General features: G+C 49.6%; 7 protein-coding genes across 7 annotated transcripts; 4 read left to right on the top strand and 3 right to left on the bottom strand.

Annotated features, from left to right (window-relative positions):
* Positions 1-391: 391 nt before the first annotated feature.
* Positions 392-2,518, top strand: N7447_010633 (KH domain-containing protein; the record flags this gene model as incomplete). The annotated part of the gene is made up of 9 exons (XM_057234895.1): positions 392-605; positions 675-754; positions 813-971; positions 1,161-1,182; positions 1,251-1,303; positions 1,358-1,525; positions 1,583-1,791; positions 1,892-2,438; positions 2,495-2,518. The coding sequence occupies 9 exons, from the start codon at positions 392-394 to the stop codon at positions 2,516-2,518; spliced, it is 1,476 nt and encodes a 491-aa protein (XP_057081115.1).
* A 516-nt stretch (positions 2,519-3,034) lies between these two features.
* N7447_010634 (putative RecQ family helicase RecQ) lies at positions 3,035-4,378 on the bottom strand (the record flags this gene model as incomplete). The annotated part of the gene is made up of 3 exons (XM_057234896.1): positions 3,035-3,848; positions 3,977-4,326; positions 4,376-4,378. 3 exons carry the CDS (start codon positions 4,376-4,378, stop codon positions 3,035-3,037), a joined length of 1,167 nt encoding a protein of 388 aa, XP_057081116.1.
* A 1,293-nt stretch (positions 4,379-5,671) lies between these two features.
* N7447_010635 (uncharacterized protein) lies at positions 5,672-7,044 on the top strand (the record flags this gene model as incomplete). The annotated part of the gene is made up of 3 exons (XM_057234897.1): positions 5,672-5,745; positions 6,136-6,942; positions 6,993-7,044. 3 exons carry the CDS (start codon positions 5,672-5,674, stop codon positions 7,042-7,044), a joined length of 933 nt encoding a protein of 310 aa, XP_057081117.1.
* A 343-nt stretch (positions 7,045-7,387) lies between these two features.
* Positions 7,388-9,865, bottom strand: N7447_010636 (pentatricopeptide repeat protein; the record flags this gene model as incomplete). Its single annotated transcript, XM_057234898.1, has 1 exon — positions 7,388-9,865. The coding sequence occupies one exon, from the start codon at positions 9,863-9,865 to the stop codon at positions 7,388-7,390; it is 2,478 nt and encodes an 825-aa protein (XP_057081118.1).
* Positions 9,866-10,224: 359 nt separating this feature from the next.
* On the top strand, positions 10,225-11,092 carry rsm25 (mitochondrial 37S ribosomal protein mS23; the record flags this gene model as incomplete). Its single annotated transcript, XM_057234899.1, has 2 exons — positions 10,225-10,655; positions 10,744-11,092. 2 exons carry the CDS (start codon positions 10,225-10,227, stop codon positions 11,090-11,092), a joined length of 780 nt encoding a protein of 259 aa, XP_057081119.1.
* An 843-nt stretch (positions 11,093-11,935) lies between these two features.
* N7447_010638 (uncharacterized protein) lies at positions 11,936-15,126 on the top strand (the record flags this gene model as incomplete). Its single annotated transcript, XM_057234900.1, has 4 exons — positions 11,936-12,351; positions 12,449-12,560; positions 12,617-12,972; positions 13,029-15,126. The coding sequence occupies 4 exons, from the start codon at positions 11,936-11,938 to the stop codon at positions 15,124-15,126; spliced, it is 2,982 nt and encodes a 993-aa protein (XP_057081120.1).
* Positions 15,127-15,758: 632 nt separating this feature from the next.
* On the bottom strand, positions 15,759-16,357 carry N7447_010639 (actin-binding ADF family protein; the record flags this gene model as incomplete). The annotated part of the gene is made up of 3 exons (XM_057234901.1): positions 15,759-15,784; positions 15,864-15,994; positions 16,095-16,357. 3 exons carry the CDS (start codon positions 16,355-16,357, stop codon positions 15,759-15,761), a joined length of 420 nt encoding a protein of 139 aa, XP_057081121.1.
* Positions 16,358-16,764: the final 407 nt, after the last annotated feature.

The following is a 16,764-nucleotide window of genomic DNA, read 5'->3' on the forward strand; positions in this document are numbered from 1 at the left end:
GATTCGCCCCGGGGATATTCTTTTTGGTCGGCCGACCTCGGCGACCGCCTGCTGACTCATAGTTAACTAGATCCAAAGCGGTATGGTGCATCTGTCGGTGATAACGACACGTGACTTAACATCACGTGATATTAAATACTCAACATGGCCGAAGACATTGCCAGACAACCCGACGAGCTCTTGGAATTGAGAAATATATGATATCACTGACTATTCTCATCACTTTGAGCTTTTCAATTTACTAACCATCTCCTCAGCTCTGGCTTTGGTGGCTTTGTTTGTTGGCTGCTCGGGCCTTCGCCTCTAAAACTCCTTCCCGCGATCGATCTGGACCTTTTCAAGCTTCATTTCCCCGACCTTCCCTCTCCTTCACTCTACCCCACCTTTCACCATGGCAGAAGATGAACACCGAGTCAAGCGGTCTCGCTTTGACCAGACTGAGCCTGAGCCCCGGCGATCCCGATTTGACCGACGCTCTCGATCCCCGTCCAACCGCCAGTCGGAGTCGGCCCGCACTCGTAGTCCGCTGAGTCGCCCGCTGAGTCGCAGCCCTGGCGCAGATGCTCCAGCTAAGCCATCTACAGTGGATCCAGCCGCTGCCGCAGGTGCGTTACACTTGGGTTAATATAATGTCATACATTGGATCTTGTGGCTAATGACTGTGGTCTTTATAGCGGCAGCAGCAGCGAAGATCAATGCGCAGCTTCAGGCGAAAAAGGGCATCCAACATGTTGATGTTCCTCCAATCCGCTCGGTGAATATACAACAGTCACTCCGATTTGTTCTGCCCAGTTCCTAACATTGTCGAACAGGCCGACAACGCGACAGAGAATTCCCAGTCGCCTTCCACCGAGGGCGCAGCGAAGCTGAATGCCGAAATCTACGTCGCAGATGGAGACTACATCAAGGACATTGAGATCAACGACCTGCGCAATCGCTACACCCTGACGAAGGGATCGACTCAGAAGATGGTAATTATCCCCTTTGTCACTTGCTGATATTCCAGCCATGTTCCTTGTAGAAGATTGGGGTGCCTTGATTTTTGCTTTCTCGTTGTTCTGCTATCTCCTTTTGGACTGGATGAAGCTTACCCTTCACTAAAACATAGCATCCAATCCACCCTCTGTTGCATCTGCTGACCTCCGCTGCGTGACTTATAGATTCAAGATGAAACCGGCGCCGGTACGACTTCCTTTTATATTTACAATTTTAGGCAAAGAAGGTCTCGCTCACTGTTTTTTTCTCTCAAGATGTGACAACCCGAGGCAATTATTACCCCGACAAGAACATGGCGACTGCAGCAGTAAGGAATGCCACCCCAAGGTTGGTGAGATCAGTGCTGATTATCCCGATTTAGAGCCCTCCCCTTTATCTACATGTGACTAGCACCAACAAGGATGGTCTGGAGAAAGCGGTCGCTATGATTAATGACCTGATGCAAAAAGAACTTCCGAATCTGGTTGACGAGCGACGTTTCCGCCGCCGGGAACCCGAGCAACAGGTTGAGCGGGATGAGTATGGCCGTGTATGGGACTGTTCCTTTTCCCTTTATTAATGATTTTTTTTGGCTAATCTCACATAGCGCAAATGGCCGGATGAGCGCATCCCCATCGATCTTGAGCCAATCCCGGGTTTCAACCTGCGCGCCCAGGTTGTCGGACAGGGCGGTGCTTATGTGAAGCACATCCAACAGCAGACTCGCTGCCGTGTTCAGATCAAGGGCCGTGGCTCTGGCTTCATCGAATCGAGCACTGGTCGTGAAAGTGACGAACCGATGTTCCTCCATGTGGCGTGAGTTATCATCTATTTTCTTACCGACCTTATTTCTCACTTGCTTTTTGCCTCGCTCATTTCTACCACACCGATGAGCCTCTACTGACAGCCTTTCAAGTGGTCCCGACGCCAACGATGTCCAGCAAGCAAAGGAGCTTTGCGAGGACCTTCTAACCAATGTTAAGGAACAATACCAGCGTTTCAAGGAGAACCCACCCCAGCACAACTACGGTGGATACGGCAACCGTGGTGGTGATCGTGGTGACCGTGGTGACCGCTACCAAGGAGGAGGTGGTGGAGGTGGTGGTGGATACGGCGGCGGCTACAACAATCGCCAGCAGCATAATACTTCCTCTGCTAGCCCTGCAGGACAGGCTGGTGCTGCTGCTTCTGCTGCTTCCCCGGGTGCTGCTGCTTCCCCCACTACCGCCGACTATAGTGCCCAGTACGCCCAGTACTACGGCACTGCCGACCCATATGCTGCCTATGGTGGATACCAGAATTACGTCGCATACTACCAGTACTATCAGCAAATGGCTGCCGCCCAGCAGCAGGCAGATGGAACTGCTCCACCTCCTCCTGCCAGCGAGGCCCCTCCTCCACCCCCGAGCTCAGGATCCCCGCCGCCTCCGCCTCCCGGTGCAGGCGGTGGTGGCTACAGCGCGGTACGTTGTTCACCTGTCATCTATACTAGTTATATTTGCTGATATATGAATTGCAGGTCCCTCCACCCCCTGGTCTTTGAGCCAAAACCTGTTTTGGTGGGTTAATCTTGTGCCCTCCGCTGTTCAGTCGCAATTTATTTGATATCTACGGCAAACAAAAGCATGTTCTGGTCGTTTGAAAAAACGAGGGTATACAGCGATTTCTTTTCGTCAATCTCTTTTTGATCTCTTTGTCTTTGCTAAAGAAAGTCCAACAGTTTTCCTTGTTCTAACCTTTTCATTTGCCTATTTCCATACTCGGTAAACTTGATAATTGTGTTCATAATAAAAGGCTTGCTTATTGACAGTGGATTTCTTGCTGTGGCTAAACTATTTAGAAGCGAACGCACGTTGCTGAGAGGTTCGCATGCTGGATTTCATGTCTCTGTCTCTGTGGTATATGTGAAGTACAAAAAAAATTCCCTCCCCCTTGCGCCATTCATGCTGTTGCCACCTCAGAAATGCATGCAGAAAACCTAACAGAAGTAACAAGATGACAAGAAAAAATAAAGAAAACACTAAATCGTACAGCCTAATCAAACAGAAGATGATATCCCTCAGTCGAAATCCGCGTATAGGAGAGCCATCTCAGTCTCAGATGCCATTTTCTCCCGGCGTTTGGCCAACCCGGCATGGCCCTCTTTGCAGAAATCGCAGGCGAAGTCGCAAGGGGACGAGCTCGTAACACACGCACCCTCTCTGGCTGGCAGTTGTGACCCCATTTCTTCCAGCTCGAAATCACCAAAGAACTGTTTGATCAGTTCATGTCTACACCTCCTAATACTCTCACAGTACCGAATGACCTTGCCGAAGCTTTCAAGCTTGGCCTCTCGGTTTTCGGGGCCGTTCGCACGGTGGGATTCAGTATCACGGTGGATCATAGTCTCTATGAAGTTCCTCTCTTGAATTCCGTAGTAGACAAGTGAGGTCGCGGCGCGGCCGTCTCGACCTGCACGGCCCGACTCTTGAACAAAGCTTTCGAAACTTCGCGGTGGTGTCCAATGCACGACAAAGCGGACGTCTGGATTGTCAATTCCCATCCCGAAAGCATTTGTTGCCACAATAATGGAAAAAGCGGGTGTCTTTTCCCCACCAGCTGGTTGGAATGACCGAGATGACTTCCATGTTGATTGGATTTGTGCGCGTTTGGCGGCTTCCACGCCGGCGTGGTATGCCACCGCCGTGACCATCTCGTCCGAGGATTGGGATAGCCGGCTGGCAAGATGCTCAGCCAAAGCTCGAGTCCCCACATATACGATCCCTGACATTGGAGGCAGCAGCGCTACTCCACTGCCAAGTCGGGCTTCGCGTCGGGCTTGGATGCCCCGAAGCCATCTCAGCAGGTTCTGCAGCTGGCTATCTTCTGCGCTACTGTTGTCACCAGCGAAATCTGCAAGATATCGTACCTCGTAGTGAATATTTGGTCGGTCCGACGGAGTATTGAACAGCCGAAGATTTTCAAGATCTAGCCCCAATATGTTGATCATGTCCGAGCGAACTCGGGGGTCGCAGTCGCTGTCAACGCAGTGATGGGCACAGTCGGGTTGACAAGATTCCTTCTGAACCAGCCTAGGTTTTTGTAAGCCGGGCGGAAATCATGGCCCCATTCACTGATGCAATGCGCTTCATCAATGGCAACGCGTATAAGCTGGCCTTGCTTGTGAACTATGAGTAGGCGGCGGCGGAAGTTGTCTGTCTGGCACAATTCTGGCGTGACATAAAGAAGACGTGTGACCGGGTGGCCACAAAGCATGTCCTCGAAAACTCGCTGTCTCTCCTCATGAGTAGTGTTGGAATTGATCGTAGCCACTGATACACCAAGAGATTTTAAAGTGGTCACTTGATCTGTCTGCTAGGGATTAGCTGCGTGATTGCAAATGCTCTGGAACTATGCTCACCATTAGAGAGAGCAGTGGACAAACGACTACAGTCACTGGACACACACTGAAGTCAGGCTAATCTGTCATTGAGAATAAGAGATACTGAGCACTCACAGCCCCAATCCTTCAGTACTGCAGGCAGCTGATAACACAAGCTCTTTCCAAACGAAGTGCATGCTTGAAGGAAGACATCATGCCCTTCTATGACGGAGGAGATCACTTCTCCTTGAAGTGGACTAGGTGGTGGAGTAAGTATATTGACCCTCTTCCCTAGTTCATCAACTCACCGGAAATCATTCTTTTTGAAGGTATGTTTCAAGACCCATCGCATATTGGCTAGTTGGCGCGTTACCGCCGGGTTATGATCCATTGTGCTTCATAGCAGAGATAGATAAGTTGAAAATGGGAGGTGCAAGTACAATAGAAGAAGCAGATTGAGCCTTCAACCGCATCCCAGAACGCGGTGTCACGTGGCGACTTATTGCTTCCTCTTTGGGATTGAATGGACTTTTCAATTTGATTTTACTTTTGCTTGATGACGGTAACTACATATACACCGGATTTTAGAACGCACGACATGGCTTTGCCTTTCTACTTTAGTGCTCACCTTTTGCCGCTTTTTGCTCACTGAGTAAACTGAGCGTCGATCTTGGTTGTTTCGCCTCTAGCTGTGAGGCGAATGCACAGTGGGGCCACATTTATTTGCATTACTAGCCACTATTCAGCTCGTCAAGTCTCGCATTCGACACCATATCTACATAGTTATGAGAATATCTTAGAAAATTTCAGATTAACGGTTTGTAAATCCAGTGTTTTATTGTGATTTTTGTCGCTTGATTTCTAACGGACTATCGCTCTTGCTGCCTATCGCTTGCTCCTAGGAATACATACGACTTCAGCTCTAGCGATCTCGGCATCCGTAACATTCTAGACCTATCGGTGATATCTATGCCTCTTAATAGCATCATATAATTCTCATCATATTCCGCAGGGTGTAGCAGCCTTTTGATTGACGGCCACATTGATAGCTTGTGAGCCACAGTACTGTGCTTAACTGGGATGACGAGCTCTCCCTCACTCTGCTGGTCGTCGAGCCTCGGGATTAAACGCTTGCGTTGACATTTGGCGATTCTACGCTAAATAATAGTCTTAAATGCTACATGGATTTCAACCGCGTTAGCTACACTAAATACCACTACTTCCGCCATTATCACCCGGGCCAATGAACGCCGAGTCCCACGCGAAAGAGACACCCGAGACTTGCAGCAGCATGGAAGGACATAGGCCCGAAATTTGCAGACCGACTTAAGCACCATGAACAACCAGCAGGAGGAGATTGACGGTATTGTTACCCGCATTGAGGACCACCTTCGCCAATTATACGGGTAGTAGGTGTTCCATCTTGCCTAACTAGGGCTTGGACGAGCCGTCGTTTTTCTTTCTTTCGAATGGGGGGTTTCTGGCATTGACCAGTGTAAATGAAGCCCCTATGTGCTGAAACGCAACGAAGCGCATTCCTCACTGAGCATAACATATGCGAATAAGTAGAAGTAATACCAAGCGAAGAATATAGAGTGGACTACCGAAGACAAGGTGTCAATCCGTGGTAGAGCAAGAGCAACAAAACAATATGGTCATCATGATATAGGACATACTTTCCCCCGGTAAACTCATGTCACGCCGCTTTGCTCTCTTTCTCTCCCACGCTCTTTCTCCCACACTATTTCTCGCTGTTTCCTCGCTCCTACCATGACAGGAACGTACCCGTCAGGTACCAGCAAGGCTGAAGAGAACTTTGTTCTCCCTCGCTTTCTCGACAGCATTGCAATGCCAGACGTACCAACCTATCCAGCCATGTCAGAACAATCCTCATCCAGAAGAACATCGAGAAGACCGCCATCGGATTCCACCACGCCAGATCGACCGGCCTTCTCTTTCGCTCTACCTCCGCAACCAAAGTCACCTGGTGGTTCTACCAGGTCTGGATACTCAAACACAACAGCGATAACCCACAAGTCACCAGACTACACTATAGAACTACAAATGAGAGGCGTCATCGAAGCAGAAAATGTACCGCCGGAATTTGATAGCATCAGAAAAGCCCTACAGCGCAAATCACCAGGGCTCAACGCCCTTGATAAAGACACTGTCGATGGTTTCAACCAACTTTTAGTTGGCCCAAACAATGAAGCTACCATCCAAGCCGTTATCGTCCCCAACCTTATTGATCAAATCGGGATCGTTCGCAATCCGCAAACATATGCTATCAATCAAGCCCAGTTCGTGGCCGAAGGTGTCTTGCCTCCCCTCTTTCAAGGCGAGGAGATCACCAAAATCCCCTCACCATGTCCGGGCCTCACCATCGGCCTCTGGCGAGCTAGCTTCTGTGACTACATAGTAGTCCTGCATAAGCTAGGGACCATGGCATCCCCCATCGGCTGCGCCCCCGACATTATCTTCCCATGTTTTACGATAGAAGTGAAGGGAGACTCAGGAGCCAATGACGCGCGTATGCGAAATCAAAATAATGCTGCTCATATGCTACGCCACCTCCGTGATCTGTCCTCCCTAGCCCAGGGTAAAGAGTACGCGCAAAAGTCTTTTGACGGCGTGGTTCGAGTTCTCTCAGCAACAGTCACCGCACATGTCATTACTATCTCTGCACATTGGACGGTGGCGAAGTCTAATGATGTTTTCTATTACTCGCATTTAATCAAGTCGATTGCCACCGAGAGCCTGACCTACAGGCACCAACTCATAATTCGTCTAGTATGTAATCTATTGTGCTGTGAGATAGTGAGCAGGACCCTGAGCGCCCTCATAAAGCGGCGGCACCCCGGGAAATTCGCATCGGCCTAAAATCCGGTACATACTGCTACATATGTAGAGTCTACAAAACTGGACTTGGTCTTCATGTAAAATAATACAATTGCGCCAAAGACACGCTAGAAAGAGTCGGTATATGGCAGATCTATATGGAAAATAATGTACAAGTGCTGAATCCAAATTTCAGCTGCTCCTCATTCTTGTTCAGCGATTCCGATGCGGATCCCTGGACATCTGTTTATCAAGCTCTTCCTTGATGGCAAAAACATCAACTGCTTTGCGCTGCTGCGGATGCCAAAGCCGCTCAAGTTGCAACCACACCTCGAGGACCTCTTTGGGGCCACAGCATGTTCCAAATGCTTGCAGAATAACGGTGATCATCCGACGTCCAACAAAAAGACCATTTTCGAGACGCTGCTCGGGGTCCCAGGATTCTTCTTGCTCTGCTTCGCCGGGGAACTGCAAGCGAGGGTTGAAGACCTCATCTACATCAAGTTCCTCTATTTCTGTGGATTCATCTTCTTTTTCGTCCAGTTCAGGCTTTGCGTCTTGTTCATTGTCTTGAGAATCACCCATGGCAGAGCCCTCGGCAGTTTCCCCCGGTCCATGTGGATTTCCAACTGTGTCTACTGTTGGCAAAGCCATGTACAACCCGTTGGGAGAATCGGTCACTGGTAGCTCCTCGACATCGATTGTCACGCTCTTAGCTAGTGGGTTCTCCCACGTCATCTTTCTGTTGTTCAGATTGAATCCACGGAGTCTTGTATTCGAGTCTCGCAGAGCCCGGATGTATGCATGCCATGTCAGCCGAAGGTTTTCTGCACTCCATTGCTTTTTTTTCCGACCGTGAAGAGCGAACCCTTCAAAGAGGAAAAGATAGATTATAGCACGTGGTGGGACGACAAAGGTCTTCTCCATGTCACGCATGACAGCCATGAAGCTATCAAGCTGGCCAGTGTTGTAGGCGTAGTGTCGGAGGAAGATATAAAAAGTTCGCGTGTCGGGTGCAATGGAAAGGGAATCCTGAAGAGCACGGTGGTATTCCGGAAGCTTCTCCTTGAGTGCTGACGATTTCTTCAATACGCGGCCCAACTTTCGGGCTCTTTCCCGATATTGAGGCATGTCATAGCTCAGATTTGACCCGCCAATGTGAAGGTGGGATCCATCGTCCGAATGCGAAAGGCATTTGTTATTGCTTGATTGTTTCTCCAGCATGCGTGCATAGAGCTGCTCCGCAGTTTGGATGTCGCCTGCCCGAAGGAAAGAGGCAATGAGGCAGTTCATGACAACTGTGTCGACGATCTCCCCGGATTTCACAAAGTCGTCAAAAGTCTCTCGAATACCTTCAACGTCTCGTATCATCCCAAAATAATAGATTTTGGATGTCTTTCCGCACCGTGAAAAACTCAGGCCCCGCTCAGTCATTTCCTCCTCCAGACGATCAGCAACTTTGAATGCACCGGCTTTGATTGCGATGTCGAACAAGATGTTGAAGACCACTTCGTCGGCCTTCACTCCAGCGATATGTTCCATCTTCTGCCACATGCCCACAGCCCGGATCAGATCTCGTTTGAGAACTTTGCCGTTGGCTCGGCCAGAAAGATGTATCGCGGAAGACCAGAGTGAGCGGGATAGAGGAAGTCGAGCAGTTACCATGTCGTCCACCAAAGCCAAGTAGCGACGAGCATCTACCCATCGTCGATCCCGAGGATGCGCGAACAGGCGCAAAAGAGCACCGCGGGTGCGTTTCGAAAGCAAAGCTACACCGGGTGCAGGAAGATCTCTGTATAATCGGAACAAGTATTGAGTGGATGGGTCTGGCTCTTCCCACAACGTTCTGACAAGCTTCTCAACCGAGTGGATTTCCATTTGATCCTTCGATTCCTCTTTCCACGTCTTTGTGTAACGCGAATATGGCGCTACAACATTCACTGCTTCCTCCCAATCATAATCTGCCATGGACTTTTCGTACAATTTTGATGTAGAGAGGCGTCTCTCCTTCTCGGGATGCAACCATGATGGGAAGGATTGGCGAGGATATTTGTCCGGCAATTTGGGGTCGATGTCGATATCGATGTCGGGTTTGGTGTGTTCTGTTATCTCTATTCTGCGGTCGAAATCATATGTAAAATCAAATCTTTCAGAACGGGTTTGCGATTCCGCGTCCGCATTCTTTGCCGGCCACAATGGTATATAGTCGTTGTCTTCTGTCTCCCTCTCCTCCCGGGACTCGGTCTCAATATTATACTCCTCTGTATTATCATCATTCGTACGTGCCAATCCGTTGCTGATCAATCTTTTGGGTTGCGACAGATGAAAACTTGAGCTCGAATACTCTGGCTGTCGTCGGGGTGGTAGCTGTCTGCGACCAGTGGCGCCTTTGCTCTGAAATTTTTGGAAATTATGATCTGAGGCGCCCCAGGCTACTGTTGACAACCCCCGACGACTCGGCGAGTGTTCGTGGCAGAAGCTTGCCAGAACCAGCGAGCCGACAAAAATATCTGCTATTGACGCGACGGACGGGCGAGGACGACGGGGACATAGTCTTCGGACCGAGGAGTTGTGAGAAGGGGGTTTCGAGGGAGGCATTGAGGTTTGTCGAAAGAGAGGAAGCTCATCCAAGGCCTGCTTGGGGTGAATTCGCAGGCTTGGCGAGCTGGGGGACCTATTTGGATGAGGCATGAGATAACAGACATCGTGGCATTAGGTAGGCCGCATCCAAGAGAAAGCCCTTTGCCACTCGCACAGGAGAGAGCCGTCTACTTTCTGGGCACAAAAAGTAGACAAAGGGGGAGAGGTTCAAGATTGGGAAGACGTAGGTGTGTTTTTCTGAAGATGAACGGCCCTGCACTTTCTGGCCTGGCGGAGTCACCTCTCGACCAATCGGAGCCGCGCTTTGCCAATCCCATCTTTTTTGCTACCGCATCAACCACCTCGTCCCCTGTAGCGCATATCTTGTTTCTTGATTTGCGGTCTCCAGTCGCGTCTCAATTCTTTTTTCTATTTCAAGTCATTTTAGCTACCTGCTGAATCCGACTGCCATGGGCAAAATAAACCTCACAGCCCTCCGGGTGCGACAGACAGCACTTAACCAATTCGCCAGTGGAAAGACCAGCAAACTGCCCCAATGGGTCGGTGTGGTCGGCGAGATCCCTCCTGCTGAAACCCTCATTCGTACCCGCCCTCCTCAGCATGAGCTTGTCCAGCAGCGGATGAAGACCGTTCCTGGGTCATCGAAGCCGCAGGTCGTCTTCCAAGTCCAAGAGAAGCACAGAAAGCCCAAGAAGCCCAGCCGACTTTTCCAGCCTGTCGAGCTCAAATACGAGGAAGATCAATTGCGAACCCAATTCTTCCGCGATCACCCCTGGGAACTTGCCCGGCCCCGTGTGCTTCTTGAGAGCACTGGCAAGGATTTTGAACACTATGATTGGAGCCGCATTCAGCAACCAGGGAAGCGGTTAGATGGTGAAAGGTGTGTTCCCAATGTTTTCGCTTCTAATACGTCTGCTCTTATTAAGTGAAAATCCCCCGATGCTAATGTGTTCCTTTTCCGGTACTAGTGTTGTCCAGCGACAGTTGTGGCTTTTGAATAACGTCCCCGATATCACCAAGAGTGCCGCCTATGATACCGCTCGCCGAGAATTCTACCGACTTCGGCTGCAGGAGGACATTCAACGTCGGGTAGCTGCGGAAGAAGCCTCGGCATATGGCGCAGAGTTTGGACCATCATACATGGACATTGGTATGAAGATGGAGAGCGAGCAGTACGACAAATGGGTTGCCTGGGCCCGGGAAACGTCTCTGGTCCAGGATCAGCGGAAATCAGCTCTTAGTGGTGCACCAGATCTGGGAGAGACCACTGAATCAAGTGAGATTGGGGCCGAAGAAACAGAGGCTCTCACTCAGTGAGAGTTTGAGATGTTGGAGTGAACTCGAACGCCATTATGCTACGCCTCTTTTTCCAGGAGTTTTTCGTCCCCTAGTCTTTCATATCTTTCATATTGATGGTCTATGTATATTATTTGATCTGTTCTGCTGGATGTTGTACTCCTCTAGCTCTATTTACGCGATAGCACATGCATTCTTGGTCAATTCACCTCTCAATTTAGTAAATAAGCTGTCTCCTTTAACACCCTAATATTTTCGATATAGTTACGCAGGCGGAGGTCGAGACGCAGAGTTGCGGAGGTCCGGTGTTTGGGCGTGTTTCACCCAATCAGAAGATTTCCAGCCTCGCTCAACTTGATTATCCCCAATTCCCTTCATTCCAGGACCAAGACTCCAGTGTTGATATTTCGTGGCAGTCTTACATTGAAGACCTTTTTTGCTTTATCACAACATTCTTCGACTTGCCAGATCTCTATTGTGGCCAATCTCTTTATCGCGCCCGCCATTGTCAACCTCCATAAGAGCTTCATTGAACCATTTCCCTCGGTCTCGAACAAGTCTGCTCCGAATTTCACCACTTGATACCCAGCTGATTCGTCACTTGACGATTCCGATCCCTCCTCCTCCACTCTTCCTCCACCCCAACGGCCACCTCGAGGTCGGTTCACTATCCAACGTTGAGATAGCCCGCCCCTCCGAGTTAATCACGACCAACGATGCTTTGCGCAGGTGCCCGAAGTGTGCTCATATGGTAATGGTCGCTGCACCTGGACATTATTTTGGCTTTTGGCAGTCTATCAATTCATCAACGAAAGTGCTGCCTTGGTGTGCGCTTGATCGACAAACCCCGGGCTTTTATCAGCCATGACATCCTCGACGACTCGTTCCGAGGATACAGTACGTGGGCTGCGCTTGAACTGCGGCGAGATAGATGAAGATGAAATGGAAAATGGAACGCCGGAGTTAGGTGGCTTCCTGGCGTCACAAGGCGATGACTCTCCGTACCCTGCCGAGGGAAGTCGACCAAGCACTGCTTTAGGAGATGCCCCGGAGACCATCAGCAAGCAACCGCCTGGGCCGAAAACGCTTAGCCCCGAGGAAACCATCGAGCTAGCACGACATGCTGTGGAAAGTGGGATTCAAGATACTAAACGTTCCCTGGCAGGCAGCGAGGCCGTCACTGATGTGGTCAAGCCTAAGTTGACCATTGATCTTGGTCATTCACACATTGCCAGGATCCCCGAACCAGTCGTTGACTTGATTAAAGATGAGGTCGAACGGTACGTCGGAGCCTTGCTTAACCATCTGGCCAAGTCTTGCGTTGCCTGTTCTTAGGCTACAGTATCACTGGTCTGAACTATACTAATTACTATGAAGACTGTCTCTTTCCAACAATCAACTTTTCCATATCCCATATCGCTTCGCAGAGTGCTCGCATCTACGCTATCTCAACATCAGAGCGAACAATTTCCGTGAATTCCCAAAAGGAGTATGTACAATGACAAATTTGCCTTGTGCATGAATTACGCTAATTCTGCTTGCTAGGTTTACAAACTACCGTTACTCGAGATTCTTGATTTAAGCCGAAATAAAATCAAAGAGCTACCCAATGAGATCAGCAAATTGAAGTCACTGCGAGTTCTGTCAATGATGCAAAATCGCCTCACTGACCTCCCAGCTGGGCTCTCTGAGATGCATAAGCTTCAAATTTTCAAGTGTGTCGGGAATCCTCTGAGAAAGCCACTGCGTGATATTCTAGAGGAGACCGAGACCGAGACGACACCATCTGTGATGACCGACAACGAGAAAGAAGTTGCATCCACGACCAAGCTCAAGAGATTTCTTAATAAAACGCGACAACAGACGAGTACACCCGAGCCAGAAATCATCACTGAAACAAGGTTTGTCCATCTTACGGTCTTGAGGTTAATATATGCTAACCTCGGTGTCAACGCAGTGATAGTACTTTCGAGGTTAAACCGGTACCAACACCAATACCTTCAAAGCGGAATTTGAGTGGTCGGTTTCCAGTAATTCCCAGCACTGGTGATAGCTCAGCAAGCTCATCTCGATCTCCGTCGATATCACGGGCACCGCCAATCCCATTAAAATCACACTATCGCATGGCCTCTGGACAACAAGGCGCTACTTACCACATGCCCGGTCTCCAAAGACCCGGTGTGGCGCCTCATTCTGTCAACGAGCGCAATCGTAGCAATAGCGAGGGCATAATTCAAGGATCATCTGTTGCGCGTAGCAAAAGAATGGGACTGATCACTCGCAAGAATACCGATCTAGTTACATTGGATGAAACACGCCCATACCGGAACAGCCATCTACGGGGTCTCAGTCATGGATCTGTGCTTCGACCACGTCAGCATGCGGCGCCAATCGCGACAAATGACAATACTCCTCCAAGTCCCACCAGCCCAAGAGAGCGTCGGCGTCCGCGAGATGGTTGGGTTAACCGGATGTCTAGTCTGCCTGAACACAAGGGCGAGCGTGGATCTGATCAACCGATAATCAAGAGTGCAAAAGGTATTCTATTTGCCCTCGCTCAAGTTCATTCCCATATCGATACATTGATCAACGTGATCAAGCATGATGACACCAGGCGCCACAGTCTCGAACTTGTCTTTTACAATGCTTCCTCGCACGTTGATCAACTCAACGATGCTCTTGAGAAAACATCAAATACTTTGTTCAATGACCCAGAGTCAGTCGCATCAGTCACAGAGACAGTCAGACGTGAATGCGAGACGTGCATTGCCGCCTACATTCACGTCGGCACGCAGCTACGCAACAACGTCGCTAAGATCGTTTCCAACGGCGATCCGCGCTATGTACGATCGCTGATGCTGACGATGTTTGGCAGCCTGGTGGAGCTACGGAATGCCTGCGTTATTCTCAAAGTTCCGCTCCAGACAATCAACAAACGTGGCTCTGCTGGAAAGCGTTTGATTGGCCCAAGCAACCCACTCCCCTCGGTCCCAGACCGATCTCATCTCTCGCTGGTCACTCCAACAAGAGATCTCACTCCACCCACACGACGACTGCGAAGCGACACGACAATCCGACACCCTCAGTACCCTATGACTATGACTTCCAATCAGACTGGTATAAGCTCCCCTGGTCTATCCACCTCGTACGCACGCAGTCGCTCGAGCAGCAGATCAAACATGATCAACACATCTATGCCACACTCGTTGGCAACCCCTCGCTCAGGCGAAAGCTTCCCCCCTTTGCCTGTATCTGGAGCTCCCCGGGTCAACACACTGACTGGACTGGACGAAAACGAAGAGGAGCGAATATTCGAAAAGATCTTCCATCAGCTGACCGCTACCTATCATGCCGCATACGGGGCACTTCCACTGGCCCGTCGGCAATTCATAAGGTGCTTAGAAGCTGCCCAACAATCACGAGATTCGGATGGAATCCAAATCCTTTGGAACAACCTCATCCGTCGATGTCAGTTCTGCTTGGAAGTTTCAGATGCCCTGGGGCAGCGTCTCTCGACCATGAAAATTAAAGAACCAGGCGGCGGGCTCCGCAATCAACGCGAGTTCTGGCAGTTATGCAAATCATTCATGCAGTCGTTCGTGGACCTGGTGAACGAGATGCGCGAGTTGAAAAGTATGCAGCTTCTACCTGCCGATGTCGTCATTCTCCTGCGCCCAGTTCAAAAGGCAAGCCGGGAAGCAGGCCGCTTGATTGAGGTATCTCCTTGGGCCTACCTTGCAGATCCGGACCGTCATCCCGCTCCTACTGCTTTGTACGGCCCTCCGCTGCACACCTCACACCTGCAACACCATCAAACGTCCGTCTCAACATCCGCCCTCACCAACAACCCCTCTTTCCAACTCAACATGATGATGCCATCGCAATCAGTCACTGTCCCTGCCACTCCGCTGAGTGCGGCGCTCGGCCCTGCTGCGCAGGCCACTGTCCCGTCGACGCCGGCTAGTGCATACAGTGACAAATTCTTTGAGGGCGATGTCTTCCAGCGTGCCGACTCGCTTCTCTCGTCGAACCAAGCCCCATTCTTCCGTCGCTAAGCGACTATGAACTAATTTTTACGCTCTATGTCAGAGAACTCGTTTTCTCTATGCGTCATGATTGCCTCCATACTCCTTTTTTGTCTGCATCTTATGATTATGACTGTGAGCAATCTATCGTGCATGCCAGCAAGGCACTTTGGTGGTTCCCTGCAATACCATCTCTGCCCTGGCAATCCGATCCTCGATTGTATTCTGTTTTTCCCATGATTTAGCGGGTTGATTTCTTTGGAAAGAACTGAGCTACGGGCCATCTATTGTGCATGTCATTGACTCTTTTTTGACCATCGACCACATATGCATTTGATTGGTGCGCTTTTTGCCTTTCTTTTCCTATGCATTAGCGGGTCAATATCCTATGGAATACCTGGATCTTTGTTGCAATAGGTCTCAAATGAAATGATGTTTATTCGCCATAGACTTCCACTTTATGCATATACCCTAAAGACTTCGACTTGTTTGAAACTATTCTAATATATAGTACGTGGAGGCGAACGATTGAAAATATGTAAGAGATATTATAATATGAAATATGGTGTCTAGTACAGTATAGCCAGATCACCCATGATCTGTGAGTCGCCCTTCACACAGCGGTTTCCAGATTCGCGAACAAGGCCGAGGATAAGACTCCTCTAGAGGGCCTTGAACTTCCCCAGGACTACGTAACAAAAAAGGTCAGTTCCGAGTATAACCACACTAGCCACGAAGTCAATGATTCACGGGTACAGAGTACATACCTGCAGCATGAGCCAGGTCGGCCTTGGAATGTGCCAGGACATGAAGACTGATATCCTGGAGTGCGTAGAAGAGGTGATCTTTGTTCGAGGTGTAGTAAGATTTGTCATGAATGCCTGCAGCCTCGGGCACCCTACACGCAATCCCAATAGTCAGTACTATGTATCCTTCGACAATCGTGAGACCATCCCCCCAAAGGCCGGGGTGACGTGATACAAGGTGTGTCGACATACCAGGTGATAAAGACTAGCTTGCTTCGCTGGCCATCCCCGGCAGGGGAGTCGTAGGTGAAGTCTACGACGGCGTATCGGGGAGTGTCATCATTGAAGTGAGAGAGGAACTCGTCGTAGTCCTTGTATTTGCCGGACTCAGCGACGGTGATCTTCTTGTCATGCGCGGAGGCTGCGTAAATGACGTAGGTGAGGTTGTCAGTTCCTTTGACCTCGTCGAATACTTCCTCGCATTCAGGAGTGATGGTTGCGAATCCTTTTGTCATTGTGAAAGATGTGGGACGTGAGATGTGAGATGTGAAAAGGAGTGGGAAATAAGAAAAAGGGCAAATCAAGTGATGGGCTGATACTTTGTCATACAATCACCTGTTACCCCATATTTTGCGGGGAAATCCTCATGACGTATGAAACTATTTATATCTTGATCTATATTATAGTGCTTTGGATACGTTGCATAGAGATGTATTCAAATACACAAGTATCTGGGCGTACTGTAAGCTCTAGACTAGAGGAATTTTGCCCTAAAACGAATTGTATTCGGCCCCTTTCATAAACGGCTCAATTCCCTTTCTCTCAGCTTTGCCTACACAGCCTCCTCCTTATCCTGGCATTCTCCTTTGCACCAGCTTGCGAATGAATAAAGCAGTAATTCTTTTTTTTTTCATGATACAAT

Source organism: Penicillium robsamsonii, assembly GCF_028829455.1.
Source record: "Penicillium robsamsonii strain IBT 29466 chromosome Unknown utg000007l_segment0_segment0, whole genome shotgun sequence".
In the NCBI taxonomy this organism is placed as follows: domain Eukaryota; kingdom Fungi; phylum Ascomycota; class Eurotiomycetes; order Eurotiales; family Aspergillaceae; genus Penicillium; species Penicillium robsamsonii.